The sequence below is a fragment of the Anneissia japonica genome, unplaced genomic scaffold (assembly GCF_011630105.1).
Source record: "Anneissia japonica isolate Jap-2015-1 unplaced genomic scaffold, ASM1163010v1 scaffold287835_len3118868_cov185, whole genome shotgun sequence".
In the NCBI taxonomy this organism is placed as follows: Eukaryota; Metazoa; Echinodermata; class Crinoidea; order Comatulida; family Comatulidae; genus Anneissia; species Anneissia japonica.
The window spans coordinates 1475498-1495381 of NW_022737223.1; the positions used below are offsets into that span (position 1 = coordinate 1475498).

At 32.9% G+C, this 19884-nt stretch overlaps 1 protein-coding gene across 3 annotated transcripts in view; it reads right to left on the minus strand.

Moving 5' to 3' along the window:
* Positions 1 to 19884, minus strand: part of LOC117117118 (spindle assembly abnormal protein 6 homolog) — a 47769-nt gene that overhangs the window by 17992 nt on the left and 9893 nt on the right. For all 3 annotated transcript variants that reach the window (XM_033261319.1, XM_033261320.1, XM_033261318.1), the window contains one exon: positions 13249 to 13311. In XM_033261319.1, the coding sequence (XP_033117210.1) occupies positions 13249 to 13311 (63 nt within the window). The remainder of the gene's footprint in view (positions 1 to 13248; positions 13312 to 19884) is intronic.

The following is a 19884-nucleotide window of genomic DNA, read 5'->3' on the forward strand; positions in this document are numbered from 1 at the left end:
ATAAATAAGCAGCTTCTCGACAAGTTTATCTGTTTGTATTGTTTAAGTCTCTTGTGCGATTGAATTTCCTTACTTGGTCAACTAGGCTCTTACGAATAGCAGTCACTCGTAATCTGATTGGATTCACTCAGCCCAGCGGTTGAGTCTTGGGTGAGTCTACTTGCATTACCTCCTATCAACAACTTCCTCCGCAGTAAGTAGTACAGAAGGTCATGTGATAGTCCACCGTGATAGGTTGATCTAGCCATATACGCTTTTTTTTAACTGCTCATTTGTTCGCAAACATCAATCAACGGCAGGTAACAATGTGAGTAATTCCGGATATCATGGCTGTTTAGTCAAGGTAACATCACCCCCTTGCTGGTGAACTGAACTTGATTCTCACGATTTACAGCCCTAATGCTGGATGGTCTATTGTGGTCTGTCTGCGACAATAAGTTGATTCCGGTCTGTTAGAAACGCTAAGTTGGTTCACATGTCTCGGTCAGGGTTTGTCCGGACACTCTGTTTGTCATGTTGACTGGTGTCAGTATAGAAAAAAAAACAATTGTCCAAGGGCACTAAATTTCTGATGTGTGTGTCAGAGCATATCTCAGTAAAGGTGTCCACGGACAGTCAATTTGTGACCTGTCTCGTAATACTAACTTGGCCTGTGTTCAATGTACTCATTTTTAAAGGAATAGGCCTAATGCCTTAGAGGCTCTGCAACTCTCCTGTTTAACACTCTCCTAAAACTGCATAATGTACAGAATCTCAGAAAATGACTGGTCCTGGACCGGCCATGTTTTCTTACAGATGCCAGATGCAAGGTCTGTGTTTTAGTAGATATCTGTTACAGCATGCTAAAGGCAGATGTGGGTGCTGTTTTCGTCTTTCCAGGTGTGCTGATGATACTAGACAGGGTTCCTAGTCATTAATGGTGGTTGACCACTATCATGTGAAACTGTGTCTAAAAATAACTAGGTCTTAAAAACATTTTCATTTAGCATGACCTACCATTAGATTTTTTTGCAAGTCTACATTTTAACGCTTTATTTATATTAATTTATTTATTAATAAATAATGAGTATAGTAGTATAAAGTTTGACCAATGACTTGAAGGTCAAGAACATAGATCGCAACCACCCCCTCACATAAACACATCCATCACTGCAGTGATATAATGTTATACACACCAATTTATATTGTTGATATATTTTTACATTTAATCTTCTTAGAAAGTTGTAAAAGTAAAACTAATGCTTTAAAATTACTTTTGAAAACATTTAAATTAATTGACAGTTCATCCATCGATTCAACACTAGCTTTGATTCTTCTGATTGGCTGATTTAAACAATAACGGCAGTTTCAAAATTGAGTGATTGATTGATTACATGGTTTATTGTTTGATTGATTCACATCACTACATGCTCAATAATAATTAGAATAAACTGCATCCATGAGTGGTTACGATTGTAAACGCTTCAAATAAGAGCCAATGAAAGAATCAAGGACAGAGCCAGTGAATCAGTGATAAAATCAACAGATAGCTTTAGGGTAATCAGTTAGCTGGTCTTTGGTTTATATTGTCTTAGCTAGCCTCCCAGTGGTATCTGGTAGCACAGCTAATAAACTCAGCTCATTGAGATATGTGGTGACGGGAGTTTTGTGTTGATGTTATTTATTAGATCATGAACAGCGTGTTGTGGTGTTCTTAGTTCAGTACAAAAAGTTCATAGCTGTATGGATTGCCTTATATCTCCTAACATCAGTAACGACTTTTCAGACAAAATAAATTATAATTTTTTTGAGAATAATACATTCAAAATATCTGAGAACAGGTGGAAATGGCCCAACACTGCTGCGTTTTTTTTAGGCATCAATCTTACTGTTACATTACACCAATCAATCAATGCCAACCAGAAAATAAAATCACTCTAGCACACACCCAACAAGTACACACACTAAAAATTAACACATACGCACACCTAGGCACGCATACATACGCACACAACTGGTATATGTACAAACATATCAACCCACAGTATTATGTACATAGGCCTATAGACTAACATACACATAGGCTCATTTCTTTTTTTAATTCACTGTATTTTATATATAATTCTCTCTCACCGGAAGATGACAAAACACAGGCTCAATTGGAAAGCGAATATTTCTTTATCTTAAGTCTCATCTGTTAAAGATTTTCTCTCGAAAGCTCGTCACAATCTGACTAGGAAAACAGGAAACATGCGCATACAAGCAGTGATCAAACCGGCTGATAACGATGCATCACCTGTTATCGCATATCAAAAAATTAAATCAATTTATAACAGGATGATTAAGATTTTGAACTGCTTCGTAAAAAAGTTGCATATAGCTTCCATATCATTTCTCAAAAGATTGTTAATAACCAATAAATGGCATTTATGGCGCTGACTTAGACAAGTGCCGTACGTACACGTGTACACAGATAACTGTCTATGTGTAATCATATCAATAGGAATGGAGTGTAGTATCTTATGCGATTTAAGTCAGAATTAGTGATTGCATTAAAAAATAGCGGGTGATTTTATGTCCTGGGGCACGTACGGACTGAATCCGGTGGGAGAAAACGAAGGACACATTTGACAAAATGAAATCCCTTTTAATTATGGTGACGAGAAAAGGATAGCAGATTTATATAACAATGGTGGTGATGGATATGCAGTACTACTAACAACGTAGGATGTTATTCAGTCCGGCAATGATAGAAATAGCGAACTAATGGCATATTAAGTAATGATTGATGTTATACTATACACAATTGTCAGTACAAATTTAAGAATATAATGTATTATATCATTCTAGCTGAAAGGGTATAATTTAAAAGCAAGAATGTTACAAGGCTCTAGTTTGGTGCTAAACCCCGTCGAGGACGCCCAGACCTTACCGGAGAAGGCAATTATTTTTGTTGGGGAATACTGCTTAGAAAAAGCGGTTTTACAGTTGGAAAGTGTCATCTTTTTTAGGCATATAGGGGTGTCTTTCTTAAACTTTTCTCCGACCGTGGTAGGGCTGGAGGAGGGTGCAGACACCTGTCAGGAAACATGGATCTTGCGTTGGGACCTTTGACCTTGCTTTCAAGAAACGTTAATCCTCACTTGGAAATCCCTGGCACTGCCACTGAATCTAATGCTGTGCCCTTGGGTAAGACACAGACGACGATGACGATGATGGTGATAATGATTTGTGATGGTGATAATGATTATACAGTAATAAAAATGACGAAAATTAAGGTAATGTTCATAATGGTGATGATTATAATAATGGTGATGTTTATAATAATGATGATAAATTGGAATTGCTGCAGCAGTACTGAAAAATGGTGGTGGTGATGATGATGATGATGATGATGATGATGATGATGATGATGATGATGATGATGATGATGATGATGATGATGATGCACATACTGAAGATGATGATACAATGATAAAGATATTGACAGTGACTCAATGAGTCTAACTTAAAAAAAAAACGTAACACAAAATCCGATATTTTTATTACTTACTTACGGTAATTAGAACAAGAATAGCATTGCCCTTTAATAACTTTTAACATTTAACGGATGCAAAATAAATTGTATTGTTTTGAACTATGTCTCCTTGGAACATATTTGTTCCTTTTAAACTATCAGTTCAATGTTTTTGGATTTTTGAGGTTTACCAGACATCATATCATTAATATATATGTTTTATAATATAATAAAGTATACAAGATCAATACTAGCAAAAAATCTAATTACTGAAAGTGTTGAGAGATGAATATATTAAAACTTTAAACACAAAATTAGGTCACTAGAACATTGTTATATGGCTACCCTGAGAATTTATACTTCAGCTATAGTGAAGACAGGAAAATTAGGTGAAATACAACCAACCTAATTCTCTTTATTGATTACCATTACACAGAAAAAAAAACCCCAAAAAACAACATTTATATCTAAGAAAAGTAAATTGCCACTTATAGTGCAATCATAAGAGCATAAGCCTCATTTTCATTGTTGGGTAATGAAGTTGTTTTAATCTACACTACAGTAGTTTATAGCAGCATCAATGAGGTATAATAATAATAATAATAACAATAATAATAATAATAATAATAATAATAATAATAATAATAATAATAATAATAATAATAATAATAATATTATGTGGGGGAATAAACTTCCCCAGCCTGTCAAGCATGGCCACTATGTAAACAGAAGCTACTTAAAAATTGAAAAAAGTAAACTTAATTATTTACTGACTGAACCAGTTGTTGTGACTGCAGTTCATAATACCGTGACAATCTTAACCAACAAAATTTTTTTCAACCCATGTGGACCTTCGAATTGGGCCACAATCAAACCTCTATCAGCAAATTTCTAGAGAATTATCTTACCCAATCCCTACCTTCATTTACAATAGGAATGAAATAATTACATCGTTTTGTCCCTGTTTCATATATAAATATCAAAGAGATAATAGGTTTGAAATTGAAGGAAAGTTTCTAATTGTTGTAATTCTAAGAAATTCATTCGATATATTCTCAACCCAAGATACCGGCCTATTTTTCTCCAAGCATCTCGCTTAAACTCAACCCTACATTATGGCGATGTGACTTAATTACCTCCCATGATTCATCCTTAACAATCGCATGTCTATCAACCATACAGCTAGATTGAGTAGGCTTCAGCTAGTCAAAATTTTGACAGACAGGGAAGAGAAATAATATTTACAGTTTTCTATAATTAAGTCAAGAGTTTTGAAAAACTTATAAAAAAAAAATTCACTTACACATATAGTACATGATGAGTTAATAAAATACTATATGTGAATTACTTATCTTATATATGTAAGTAAAGTTATAAGATTTCAATTAAAAAAAAAAAGCAGAAATTTTTTCCTCTGCAATTTACAAACATATGCATAAATATTCCTATACTGTATTCTATACATAGACAATCAAATTGGCTAGTAATTAATTCAAGGATTCTTGTCATAAACAGTCTGTACATAACTGAAAACAGAATACATTTTTCAAACAGTGTAAAGTTAAGTACAGTATTATTTAGTGGGGAGGGAAAAAATATGAATTGTTCAGGGAGGAAAGAGAAGAAAAGTGTAATTTTACGCTATTTTGAGTTTGGTTGAAGTTTAAGTTCTTATTTAATTTAATGTATCTTATAATTATTCGTCTTTAAGTTTTGTGTTTCGGCTACAGCTTTGTTTTACGAGTACATTATTATTTAGTGGGGTGGGGTAAAAATTTAATTGTTCAGGGAAAAAAGGGATGGCAAAAAGGGATTAACTTAAGCTGGTTTGTGCTGTGTTGAAGTTTTAGTTGTTCTTATTTAATTTGATGTGGCTTGTAATCATTAAGTTTTGTGTCTCTGACACACCTTTGTTTTTACAAGTACAGTATTACTTTTAGTGAGGAGGGGTAAAATTTGAGTTGTTCAGGAAGGAAGCTTAGGGAAGATGGGGTTAAGTTGTTTTGTGAGTTGAGTTGAAGTTTCAGTTGTTCTTATTAAATTTGATGTGTCTTGTAATCGTTAGCAAGGTTTCAGATGTTCCTTTGTTTTACAAGTACAGTATTATTTAGTGGGGAGGGGAGAGGGTGCGGGTAAAATTTGAATTGTTCAGGGAGGAGAAAAGAAGAAGGGATTAATTTAAGTTGTTAAATTTTGGGTTGAAGTTTGAGTTGTATTCTTTTTTAATTTGATGTGTCTTCTAATCATTTGTCTTTTAATTTTGTGTTTGGGATGTACAAATAGTGCTACTACTATGAAAGTCCAAGTAAATATTATTATTATTATAATTAGTATTATTATTTAATATTATTGTTAGTGTTTCAAAGAAAGGTGATAACTTATCTGGTCCTTTTATATGATCGATTATGTTATAATTATATTTTTTTAATAGATTTTTAACCGATTTTACCACAGTAAGGAATTCAGAAAAAAAAAGTAGTGGCTTTGACAGTTCAGGGAAATCGCTACTTGACTTAATAATGTAATCAATAACTTAAATAAGTAGAATGAATTATTATATTAATAAATAACAATGATCATCAAAATACTCTTTGTATTACTCAAATCCTTCCAAATGTAGCCAATAAAATCATCATTTTCATTTTGCGGTAATAAAAATGACAGTGTTCCCTTAATGAAATTACCCGGGGATAATTGGGCAAATTACAGCGACTGATTCATGTCAAGGTGTATGGCAGTTTCGAGCGCAACTTGTGGGAATAGAAAAGTAAAATAAACTTGACATTGTTTACAAAAGTTGAAGTTCACAAGAAATCAGAAACTACTATGAGAGCTCCCCTGTCTCAATGAACTTCCATTTTCAAACCAAGTTTTTTTCCCATTTGAGAGTAATTAAGAATATTTATAAAAGACAATTTCATAGCGGTAAGCTTCCTATTTAATGTTATATCATTCATAATAATAATAATAATAATAATAATAATAAGTTTAATCCTATGGTTAACTGTAGATAGTTAAATTAATTTTTTGCATGAATTTTCATGTTTTCGTATCTTACAAAATTAAAAGTTTTTGAAAACACTGCAAAGAGTGCCACTTGTATTTTTTAAATGGCGACTACATCATTTTTGTCACAAATGTAATTTCTGCTTTTTTAGGACTTAAATGTACTTTTGTTTTTGATATTATGCCAACCCTCTGTACAAATGATGTCATTGATAATCTTGTTGAAGTAATAAAGACTTTCTATAGTTAAATAAAATGTGATTACATTTTTGTTTAATGATATTAAATTTTTTTTTTCCAAAAAAAAAAAAATTACTCCTAAATAAATACAATAAATTGAACTGAGCCTTACAATTAAATTATATTTTCCTCATCTGTTTCAAATTGATTTTAATTGACAGGTGGTAATATACTTTGAGCTTATGCCTGGAAACTTGTCCATAAAGGTAAAATGTTCTTTACTGGCAACAGGCCAATTGTCAGTCAATAAACAGAAAATAAATCACATGACCAAACACTCAATCATCATTGGTTAATTAAGGCCAGTTAGCAGCAGGTCAGTTTAGCAGGACAGACTTCTTATTTTAACTAACACTTTACAAGTGAACAGATCTGAAATAATGCAACATCATTATCATAACAGACTTTGTTTCCAACAACATTTCAGCCCCAAAATTTGTGAATATTTTGCTTATAATTTAGACAAATTCAAACTTTGAATTTCTTTTGAGTGGTATGTGTGTAAACCTGCCAACTCTCTCGCATCAGGATCAATTATTAACATCATGCGCCTATTTGAAAGTTTCTCATGCGTAACCTACATGTACATACTAAAATAAAATTTAGACCATAACAATTTGTAATCATATAGTAATTATGATTAATTGGAGGCCTGTAATTTTACCAGTCGTTGGAGTTTGATGTGATCAGTCTACTCAAGCAGAGCGCAAAACTTTAAATTTGTTAAAACACAGAGGATGCTAGGTGTTTGGAAGTTATACCATAGAGGGCGCTGTATCTATATTTCCATGAACTTGTCTCGCGCATGGGACCCCAGAAAAGTTTAAGAGATATAATATTCCTAGGTGAAGCTGTGTTAGTCTGGTAAACATATAAAATAAAAAACATAAGTATCAATTTATTAATTATACATATACAAGATAGATAAATTATTTATAAAATTAGATGGATAAAATGCTACCCATGTTTTTACTTTATTTTTTAAACTCTCACTGTGACCCGTATCTGTATTTATCAATATGTAAGATGTTCTTGCTACACCAGACAATGAATTTTAAGAGTGACGAGACTGGCAACACCCCCTCTCCCCCCCCCCCCCCCACCTCCCTGTTCACCTAATCCCACAATGAAACAAACTCACAAAGAATGATGCAGGTTTTGAAGATAAAAAACAAACTTTAAAATCTAGAACCATAATGGCTTGTATCACTTTCATCAGAGTTTATTTTCACACAATGTCTTACCAAATTTGTGAACCTAATGGTTATTTAGCTACTACAGTATTTTAGTTAAAGTGAATAATAACAAAAAAATAATAACAATATCAATAACAATAACAATATAAATAATTTTTCTGTACTGAGAATGAGTGATAGTCAGAGTAGGTTAAAATCCTTGTCCTCATAAGTAAAACTACACAATACAAATTATACACTTAACTTGTACATTTAAAACTCTCACACAAATACATAAGTGTAATTTCGAGCAGGGCTGTTTTGCATTAATTTGATTGTACTTCGAGACAGATCTTTAAAAGCAATTCATGGTAATTTTTAACAGGAATGGAGCTTCTAAGTACAAAGTGAAAAACATGTCCGCTTCAATTGCCGAAACATGAGGATGAGTGCATCGAGACCAGCAAGCTGATGTCATCAGTATACTTTGCTAATTATATAATTAGTCGTACCACGGCAACAGGAAAATGACAGTAAGATGTGCCTTAGCTCACCTATGACAGCTGACAGTGGCTGTCAGAAGGCACCTGTGGAAGCTTGGGTCAAATCCAAGTTTGCAACATGAAAAACAATTCATAATGTTTGTCATTATCAAGCTCTAATACGTGCTGGCACACATACAGTGGGATAGAATCTACGACAATCGCCGTGTGAACTCCGTTTGCCGTGGACGTCCACTCAACAGGGGCCGACCGGGATTTAATTTCAACCCTGGTAGTCCTGCACACCTGTGTGGGCTACCACCTGGGACATGTCTCACGCCAGTAATACATGAAAAACTTGTGCAAATTGGCACATTCTATTTGTCCTCTTGTCTGTTCTTCCTTTTCAATCTTCACCAATAATAATTTCATGACCTAAAATTAACAACATCCTTATGTTACAACGTTCATTTGCGACACTATTCATGGGCTGCGCTGTTTCCTAAATTCAGAATTAGAGATGATTCTCAGGTTGAGGCACATTATTGCGTCATGTGTTCACCTGCTGTATGCGCACGTTAATAGTTTATTATGGCTGTTAAATGTGTTTGGTATCAAAGGATGATAAGTAGAGGAATATTGAATTGAAGAATTACTGAGATGATCATTGTTGGCCTGGCATCCCAAGCTTGACAAGTAGCAAATGTTATGGGATAACAGGTTGTGCTGTGCTCTAGGAAATTAAACCTTTAGCCACTGTATATAAGAGGGCTATGTGGGTAAACATTTTTAGGGGCTCTCTCCTGTAATTTGAAACCATCCAGGACCTGAATTTAGTAAAATAAAAAAATGTGGTACGCCCCAAAACTTTTTAAAATGCAGTTAAGAAAATTATGATTTTTTTTGTATCATTTGGACAACAGTAAAAATTAAATCAGAAATTATAGTTACTTAACAATAGTAGATATTAACAGATGAGCTGGAAAATGTAACAGAACTTTGATAGACCACTTTTTAGTATTAAAGAGACAAATAGTGAAAGATGATGACTCAGTTTCTCTTAGAGGGCAGCATATTCTACCAGATATCAACCACAGTTCACAGATCCTATATCAACTGAATATGCAGTGAGGATGGATAACGTCTGCTTCTTAGAGCCTGGCTTATTCCTTTTAATTCCATTATAAATATGGATAAATACAATTTACCTTTTATTAAAGTTCACAGCTTTAATTCTCTAATCACATTAAACACACTTTAAAGACATTGAACAAAAAAAAGACTGTCAGTATTCACTAGTATTGCAGATGTGATCAAGACCGAAATCAACACCTTTCAGTATGAAAGAGAGGCAGACAAAAGCAGCCAACACAGCTTTTAAATCTGTGACAGAAGCTAATTAGCACCAGCCTAGATCATTAAGTAAATCAAGGCAGTCAATTAACAAAAAAACGGAACAATTAGAGAGATTATGAGAGCCGCAGCCTTGGAAACCCTAACAACTATATCTAATGCATCTATTCCATCCAGCTTGGGTAAATTATACTACTGTAGCTGAAAGCCTTTTGAAAAGGAAAAACAAAACCAAAAAAACGAGAAAACAATAAACTGCGGGAGAGAAGCAATGATCCAGCGATCTAAGATTACTGATGAGTTAAGAAAATAAGAGGAATTATAAAGAACAATGGAAGGAAGACAAATGGATTTGCCCTTGGAAACGTGATAATAGACGCCTAATGAGTTTTGAAACAAATGCAGTGATAAACAATTTCTTATAGACTCACTTATTTTTCCAGTTTGTAATACACGAAGGTTACAGATTTAAAAATATGTGTGGAAAATAATCTTTAAAACCTTCAAAATTCAATTAAAAAATATAATGGTTTAATTAAAATGGATAAAGTAAGTTTATATCAACTTCCATTAAGAAACAAATTTTAAATTAAACAGCAATAATTCAATTTTCGCTGAATTACCTTCATTTAACTACAACAATCCTAAGTTCAATTTACAAGCCATTTTAAAAGTCTATACAACGAATAAAACATACTATTTATTTGTCTATCTAGATTTATTTAAGCTAAATTTATTTATTCTAATTTTCTTCATATACTTAATTATACAAATTAAATAATTAAAATACTGGATTTTTTAATATTCAATTCAAGTTTTATTTAGCTAAAAATAGACAATGTCTTTATATCTATATTTATACATATTTATGTTGCCATGCAAAAAAGAAATCTTAATTTGACATTATCTAGTATTTAAATGTTGTAGTATATAATATATGTATTTTTCACATATTGTAAAAATAAATAATGCGAAATTGTTTCACAAGAATTTGGGGATGTATTGAGTATTTGGTACGATAATACGTCAGGTAGGGCAATCATCACTCCTATGATATTTTCCTGATCCAAACTCACATCAAAGTAATAAAATACACATTTTGATCACAAGAAGAAATTCCAGGCCAGTGTTTTCATAACATGAATGTGAACCTACAGTGAGTACTTCTTACAGGAATTAACTTGATCCCTACCCTGTGGCCTGTTCAAGTGTTACACCAATATCGGTGGTCTACAGTAGCCTTCACTTTAACATTTTCTCACAGTTATTAGGTGTGATTCTTATAGCAGAAACAATGATGTATTAATCAAAGCATTTGTTGGGACAATTGGTACAAAACCAAAGGGGCCGAAGCAGAACTGTTAATAAGGTTTCCTACATTATAAAACACTAATCCTAAATATCCTTTGTAAGACTGACCTTGTTAGAAGTGACAATTTAATTACATGCATTTAGACAGAAGCAAAACAAAATGGATTCTTTATTTTCTGGATGGATTCTCTAAATTCTAAGAACAAGATGGTGGTAGTGGTTGGCGCAGCAAGTACACTTCAGTTTCTCAACCTCAAGGATTCAAATCCTTGAGGCACATTTCGCTTGTGTCCTTGGATAAGGCACTTTACCTATGTTTGTTTCACACATTTAAAACTCTTTGTGTAATAAACGGAAAAGTGGAAAGCAACTGGCCACCTTTCCACAAAAAGTGAGTTTGAGTGTTTGGTGCAGCGGTGAGTGTTTGGTGAAGCGGTTGCTGTTTGGTTTCTCAACCTTGAGTTGGGGCTCGAACCCTCCCTGTACATTTTGCTTGTACCCTTGGACAAGCCATCTTACCTACATTTGTCTCACTCCACCCAGGAGTATAATTGGTTACCTGGTTGAATTTGCTGGGGAAGTATATAATTATTGCAGCATGGAGAGGAACTGGTCACCCAACCACACAATGTCGAGAGTTTAGTACTATGGGCTCCTAACAGCACCTTCCCCCTACAGTAGGTTCATTAATGAATATGGGACATTTATCATTTAGCAAACAAACAACCACAAATGTTTTACATCTTTATTTAGGATAGTGCAGTAAGCATTTATTAAATACAATAAATTATTTTTTTTCTTTAAAGGCTTGTCATTGGATAGAAAATCATTCTGTGGTAGAATGGTGCGAGGCAGTTATGTTAAAAAATGCACCACCACACCATTCTCATGCATTTTAAGGTGCAAGCCCTATAAGAACAGTATTTACAAGTGATGTTAAAAAGTGCTGTAGAACTTGACAAGATGAAATGTAGTGTATGGTGTTTTGCCACTGCAGTAGTTAAAACATTCTGCAATTGCAATCAGTCCTTAATTTTAAGCATTGTCTTCAGCAAGCACCATAAGCTACTTCATTTTCTTTATAGATTTCAAAGTTCTCATTCCTGTATCTTTAAGGTCAACAATAACACACCTAACAGGTTTGTGTTTGTGTTTGAAAAGATGAAAAGATCACAACATATATGATGATTTCTTTTTAAAAAGTACTTCTTCAGCAGTTTATTTGAAGTGATGTAGTGTGCCTAATACAGGAAACGGAAGTGTTCCAGCCCAATAGGCAGGATACGGAGAAGATCCGTTATCCACATCGCCCGATAGTGTGTCGTTTGTACAGTCAATGTATTCCGAGATGATGAATGAAGATTACAGCAAAGGCAATGTTAAAGACAATTTGTATTTTATATGAGCGATTCAGAAGTGATTTAGAAGCATCCTCTAACAAGTTTATATTTAATTCGTTCAAGAATATGTAGTCAACATTGACCTTATATAGATCTATACTAATTACTAATTATTATCAGTTTCACTTCGTAGAAAATCAATTTATAGTTTTAAAGTAAGATTGCAATCTAGTGGTAATACTCTGAGTAATTGTATGGTAGATAGTCAAGGTTTTAATCAGTTTGGAGATATGGTCTTTACGTTGAATTACATCATAGAATTCAAAACGAATTCAAAACGAATTATTTTAATTTTCATACATTTTTTTGCAATCATCTTTAATTGTTAATGAATAGATGACAGCAGAAAAGCTGTTGCCTTTCCTGCTACAGCTCGTGTTATGTCGATGTACCACAATGTAAACCAGAAACAAATGAATACTGTAGTTGTCAAACTGTGCAATAACACTGTGCACTAATGGATAATTAATGCACATTTTGTGAGAGTCAAACAGTGACATCCAAGGATGACATCACAGTGAACTTATATGAATAGTAGGCATATAGATTTCCAAAGGGCTGAGCCACCCCTCCCTACCTGTACTTACACTAATCATACTGCCAGTTTTATCACAAATGCTATACTAGCCAAAGCTATTTTGTATTGGCTCCTTTAAAAAAAACCAATGTATGGTGAATTTTCCCTTAATTTATGTATAAACGATCACTAGCATAATGTATAGTTAATTATAGAATCTAAATTTAGGTTACGATTTGTAAACTAAATGTTATATCTTCAGGATTACCTGCTTTTTTTCTTCCAGCCATGAATTTTCTGCTTCAAGCTTCTCAGAGACAACGCGCATTATCTATAAAAAAAAAATATTAAAAACATGGCAATTAAACATCTATACACGCACAACACTAAATTTAAATTAAAAGTCGCTCTGCTGAATAATGTAAAGAATGATCCCATGAAGCAAATGACACCAAGTATCTAGGCCTCTGCTAAGTACTGTATGTGAAAAATAAGTACAGTTCTTGAAATCAACATAATGAGATGGCTATAGCTAGTCTCTCAGCATTTGCTTTAGTTAACTAACTTGCATCCTTATGACACCAGAACACTACAGTTTGTATCCGTGGGAAAGTCAATGTCACTCGTCACCCGTGAGTGTAAATGGGTACCTCATAGGATACGATTCCTAATACGGTGAAACTAAGTTTATCTGGGTTGAATTATAAGCAGAGCTGGGACTTCCCCCGGGAAAATGGTGCTGATTGCACAACTGCTCATGAAATTTCCATGGCCAGCTTTGTATTGTTTCTCAAGTGTAAAAAAATAATATGTCCAGGCAGTTTATCAAATGTTAGCCGTAGTTATCCAGTGGTAGATTCCGAGGGGAAAACGCACTGTTCCTGTTAATCATACATGATTTTATCTTAGGTAAACTTCCTATATTGGTAATGTTTAGAATAACCAGGAATTTCATATTAACTACAGAAAACTGACTTATAATACCTAACATAACTAATGCTTATATTTAGATTAAAGTCAGGCTCTAGCCAAAAAACATTTTTTGATATGCCTGACGAAAAAAATCCAATTTTTTCAACTTTACCCCCTAGTTCTCAAATACTCACAAAATCTATAGCTTTTTAACCGTCCCAGTTTTTCGTCAAACACCACTTTCGTGTCTTAAAAAAATCAGTTGTACAATAAATCGAAAAATGCTTTTTATTCTGGAGTCTGGCTTTCAGATTTCTTCAGGGCAACAAGGAGTGATATTCCAAGGAAGCCCTAACACTTTATAAATGAAACTAATGTATACATTATATTTAACATAAAACTAATATATAAAATATATTAAAAGTCTACCTCAACCCAAATAAATTGAGAAAAACTGTTAAAAAAGTTTCCATTAAAAGAATCCCATTCACAGTTATCAACTTTCAATAAACTAGAACAGAACAGAACAAAAAAAAAAAAATCCCAAGTTTTAACAGCAATGAAATTGACAGCGAAAAATTATTATATATATTTTATTAATTAATAAGATGACGTATGTATATTACATGGAATGTTAATCTGTAAATATTAAGAGAGTTTATTTGGCTTAAATTTTCCCCTGTGGAATTTGGTTGTGTGGTTTTCATTCTTTTGCACTATTTCTTTTGTAATTTTCTTTTGTTTATTGTTATATTTGACGTAATAAATTGAATAACGAAATACAGACAACAGAATTCTGTTCTGGTTCTATAGCTATGGAATGACAATGTAAATGCTTTCAAGCCTTCATATACATTCAAACTATTATTTAGTTTAAAGTCTTTATACAAATCAAGTGTTCATTATATTTCTTTTTCCTACTGATGTATTTGCAAATATAATGTCTACAGGCACATGTTTGCCTGTAGACATGCAAGACCACCTATCTGGTAATACAACTTTCATAAAGTGTATAAAAGAATCATTACAACGATCATCCTCGGAAAATATTTTAACAACTATATATCATGCCACTGACATTTTCTGTATGTCCTTATAATTTTGTTGGATATTTTATTTACAAAGATTTTAAGTAGATATTGTATTACAAGAAATTTTTGTATATTATATTTTATGTATGGAGACCAATAAAATATATATATAGTGTAATGACCTGTTTTATACAAAAAAAACCCCATCTGAATTTTGACACCATTCTTGAAGTATAACTTAAAGTATGAATAAAGTATACAATTGTGAAGTGTAACTATATAACAATTTATTTCCCATTTCACATGAAGTTCATCGGTCAATTTTATATTTCAGAATTTGTCACTGCAACTACTAGAAACTTTGATCATGCTTAGGTCACGAAGCTGCTTTGATCATCACATCCAATCCAGACCACATCATTAATCAGTCATAAAAAGAAACTTGTAAAGGGATCACCTCGAAAAGTCTAGGGAGTACTTAAAAGCAGTCAGGGACTATCCACCTTTTGATATCTGTTTATTGTTCAATGAGAAGAAAAAATAGACAGGGTAAAGCTCAGGCAAATAAATCTCCAAATACCCCAAATCGTTTTTGTATTATGTTAAAAAATTCCAACATGAACAGAGCTGACAAGAGGAATTATTTCAGATTAAAAAAATTAGAAAAAAAACCCAGCATTTTTACCATGTTGTACTTTTCATATTAGTTTTTTTTATTACAAAATACTTGTAATAAATATTTTTTTTTTAAAATAAAATGTAGGTAATAAGGATTTTTCTTTTCTTTTTTTTAAGTAGATGTGATTAAAGAATTTGATCATTATATGACTGTACATCTATAAACTTTTTCGTGACCACTAATTTTCGCGATGAACTATTACAAGGCTGGGAGCTGTTCCTAGCCTCGTGTCTTGGGTACCGTAAGTGAAGGATAGTATACTATCGTACTTTGTTTAAAAAGTACCGTATTTCGATAAATTAAAACAGCCCAGCTTACCCTTTAGGCCAATACTGTCGGTTTCATCAGGCATATTATTTAAAGATGACAGTACTTTAGAATATTTAAACATGAATTTCTCTTAACACTAATTCCGCCGTAAAATGTGGACGTTACAATGAAGAAGAAATATTAATCAACAGTCATGCGAGTGTTTCCAATTTGCAATCATATATCGCACTACAATCATTTAGCTTGACCTCTAGTTAAGGTCACTGTTCATAAACGGGACTTTCCCTCAATTTTAGAAACGCATAGAAGTGTGTTCACATTTTGTGCTGCATTTTCACTCATTGAGGCCGCTAGCAAAATGCATTTTTTGTGACTTTGTGTCTTTTATTTTCGCAATTTAATCTTTGTGACAAATATCGCGATATTGAAAGGCGCATTAACAATAAGGAATTACATTTACGGCTATTATATAATCGTAACCAGGCCATACAGTATAATGTGCTTCACACTATTGCACTTGTACTTGAACAAAACATCCACAAAAGCCACTCTCACTTCCCTAGGACAATATTTAATGTTCAATGAGTTATCTACGCATTGTAAATTGAACGTACTACTGTATGTACCTTTCATACTCCTGGGTGGGGAGGAACACAAGATCATTCGACTTTAGAATCGAACCCCAGATTTTTTTATTGGAAGCCTGGTAATCTACTTCTGCTTCACATTCTCCCACTATAATATTTATTTATTTATTTGTTTACTTATTCAACTGAACATACACTTTTGTTTCAGAGGCACACAACAATTTGGTGCGTTCAATGAGAAAGAAAAACAACTAAACTAAAAGTTATACAAAACAATAACAGTATACAGTACTGTATTGGTGTTAAAGCAAAAATCTACTAAATAAAAAACAACATTACTGTCGTAATACTAATTTTTTTTTAAAGTTAACAAATTATTGCGTTATTAGGATACAGATAAGCACATTAAAAAGAAAAAAAAAATTCATTTCAAATCAAAAGACAACACAAAAAATTACTTATGAGGTAGAGGCATGCAATAATAATGACCTTTCTTTATAATGTATACATGACATTTTTCATTTTCAGTAAGTATTTTGGAATACTTCACAGAATGAATGTACCTGTGAATTTTAAGGTATCCTCAGCAAACAGGCCATCTGCAGTTAATAACCGATGCAATAACAAATGCCTCATACCAAGTGGTGTTACAGACAGAAAAATAAAATAAAATTAGCTGAAAGGAAACTGTAGACTGCATGTGCTCAAAAGACGTTTCCCCTTACGGAAAAAATTGGTAAAATTGAAGGGTTTGAAGTTAAAAACATGTTATACCACGGTCTGATGCTTTGTGTTGATAATTGAATTTTATAGAATTTAATTCACTTCATCGTCCTTATCATTTTTATTTACTCTTTCGGAAAAGTGGAACATTGCCAAAAGTTGACATTTTGTTAAAGTTGTACTACCTGTCAAGAAGACAGAAAAATACCTCAAAATTCAAATAAAATTGTGAAGGGTCAAATAAATGATTAGCTTCCAATGAGGAACAGATCGAAAAAGAGTAGTTTAAACCAATTTACATACATTTTACTACAAAAATCCTTAAGTTGATTACCGATCCAGCCAATTTAAGAACCTATACAAAAGAATACAGGAAAGTTTAACTGTCCGAACCAAAATATACCTTGTTAACAGCAAACTTTATATTTTAATGATTGTCAGAGATGGGTGGGGAAAAAATTAAATCAAAAGACACCACAGAAAATAAAAGTACAATTTTATCAATGAACAAAAAAAGAAATGTGTTTGAGATAATAATGAATAAATGGAGCGCGCCTTAGATGCTCACACCAAATCGTAATGCATGGTCGTAAAGAAAGCGATGTTGCAATGTATACGGTTCAGTAATCCAATTGATTAATGCCTTATATGGTATTTATATAATTGCGATCAAGAAAAAATTCCTTATTGGGAGATTTCATGGCAGCAGCATGGGCAATAACAATAAATTTTAAAATTAAAACAAGAAAAAGAAAAATCTTCAGCAATATATGAATTCCCAATAATTATTATAGTTTTTGCATTATTACTTCATTTAAGGAAAGAAAAGTGAATTTCAATAATTTAAGTTTTATAATAAAAATCCTAAAATTTCATGAAAGAAATTTAGAGGTTTTTTTTTTGTTTTTTTTTGTAGTAAAACATCTATAATATATATAATTGAAAGTTGATTTTACTTATTTGTGATTGATTTGAAATGTAATTAATTTGAAATGAACATTCACATTACAAACTTTCAGGCTTTTCATCAATTTTAATTGGTGGCAGTGCATCTCTAGGCAATAACCTCAAAGAGAAAACGATGAAACTTGAAACCGACCAATGAAAAGCATTCAACTTACTGTAATGAAGTTCTTTAATTACAGGCAATCTATTCTTTAACTAATCAAATATTATTATTATCATTTGGGACATATCTGGTTTATACAATGTCAGAAGTTGTAAAGTAAGTGTGATTGGGGGTTGTTAAAATGCCTAACCTCTGCTCTTAACATCACCGAAGGACATCAACTAGCAAATTAGATTAGTACCCACAACCGGGAAAGAAGCTCGAAAAGTGCCCCAGGATATTTATGGTTTTGGATCAAGCATCCCATCGATAATGAAGTTGGCTAATCAGGTGAAGTAATTACAATAAAACATTACATTAATTAGCATATATAGAGCAGCAAATTAAAGTGGTCTAGTGGTGTTAGTGCTCTGCATATATTCTTGGTGTCACTGCTCCAACCTTCACAGACATCAAAAATTCTTCAGGAATTAAAACCCAACTAATTTCCATAACAGAGTTGTACAGTGTCTTCAAAAATTGATAATCATTTAAATTACTAATTATAAATATTTTATTTACTTAGTCTGTTTTGAGCTAAAATGTTTAAATACGCATTATTTGTTATCAAGTAAGTTTTTTTACATAGTTATTTTCTAAAGTAACAATTTTGTTTGCAATTTAGTTCAAAGCTGCCATCAGCAGTGGTATATCATTTCATAAAGGCAGTGCCATATTTAGGAGTGAGTAGTGAGAGAAGGGGAAGGGAAGAGACAATGTGAATTTGAGAAGGGGCACACATGCAAGGTAATGGTAATATGGTAATATTTTTAAATACTGTATTTGAATGAATTTTTTTTCTTCTTTCTCTTAAGTCTTCATTGAAGAAAAGAAAAAAAACATTACATTTTTCTAGATGAGGTGTTCCTCATCCCCCCCCCCCCTCTTTGAATAGAGGATTGGCGTACTTTACAATTCATTTCCTTGCTTGCACTCCAATGGAGGATCCAGGGATTCGAAATACAGTTGGCCCAGGAGGGACTTTCACTGATTAAGGTCCTAGACCACTTCAGCCCTACCATAGCTGGGGCTGAGGCAAGAAAAATGATGATTATGGCACACCTAGAAGGTTCGAAATGGCACTATCAGACTTGAAATTTGAATAGAATTTTTTATTGTCCTTTTTTTTTTTTATAATGTAGGAGGTTGCCCCTGGCTAGATGGGTCCCTTGAATCTACCACTGTATTCCTATCTGTACTAGATGTTTCCTGAGATGCAATAGACACTTTGGTTGTTATTTTTTATAGTGGGTTTGGTGCCTTTGATTCCTCTGATTTATGTGCTTGTCGGGCCCCGCACATAAACAGCAGGTGAAGGCAGGTGATCGTAAGTGCCTTGAATTTGCATGCTCATTAGCGGTTATTTTTTTGTTCTTGGTTTATTTGCGGTCTTGTGTGGAACACTGTCAATTACAATATATTATATAAAACCTATAAGAATTATATAATATGCTAAATTATATAGCATTAATTTTAAAACCTCAGGGGCTGTTCTCGGCCTTGTCTTTTATAACGTCAATGGTATTCCCTTTCAGATGACACTCCCATGGGCCCGTAATAAGGCATGTTGCATGAGGATGCTAAACAAGCACTT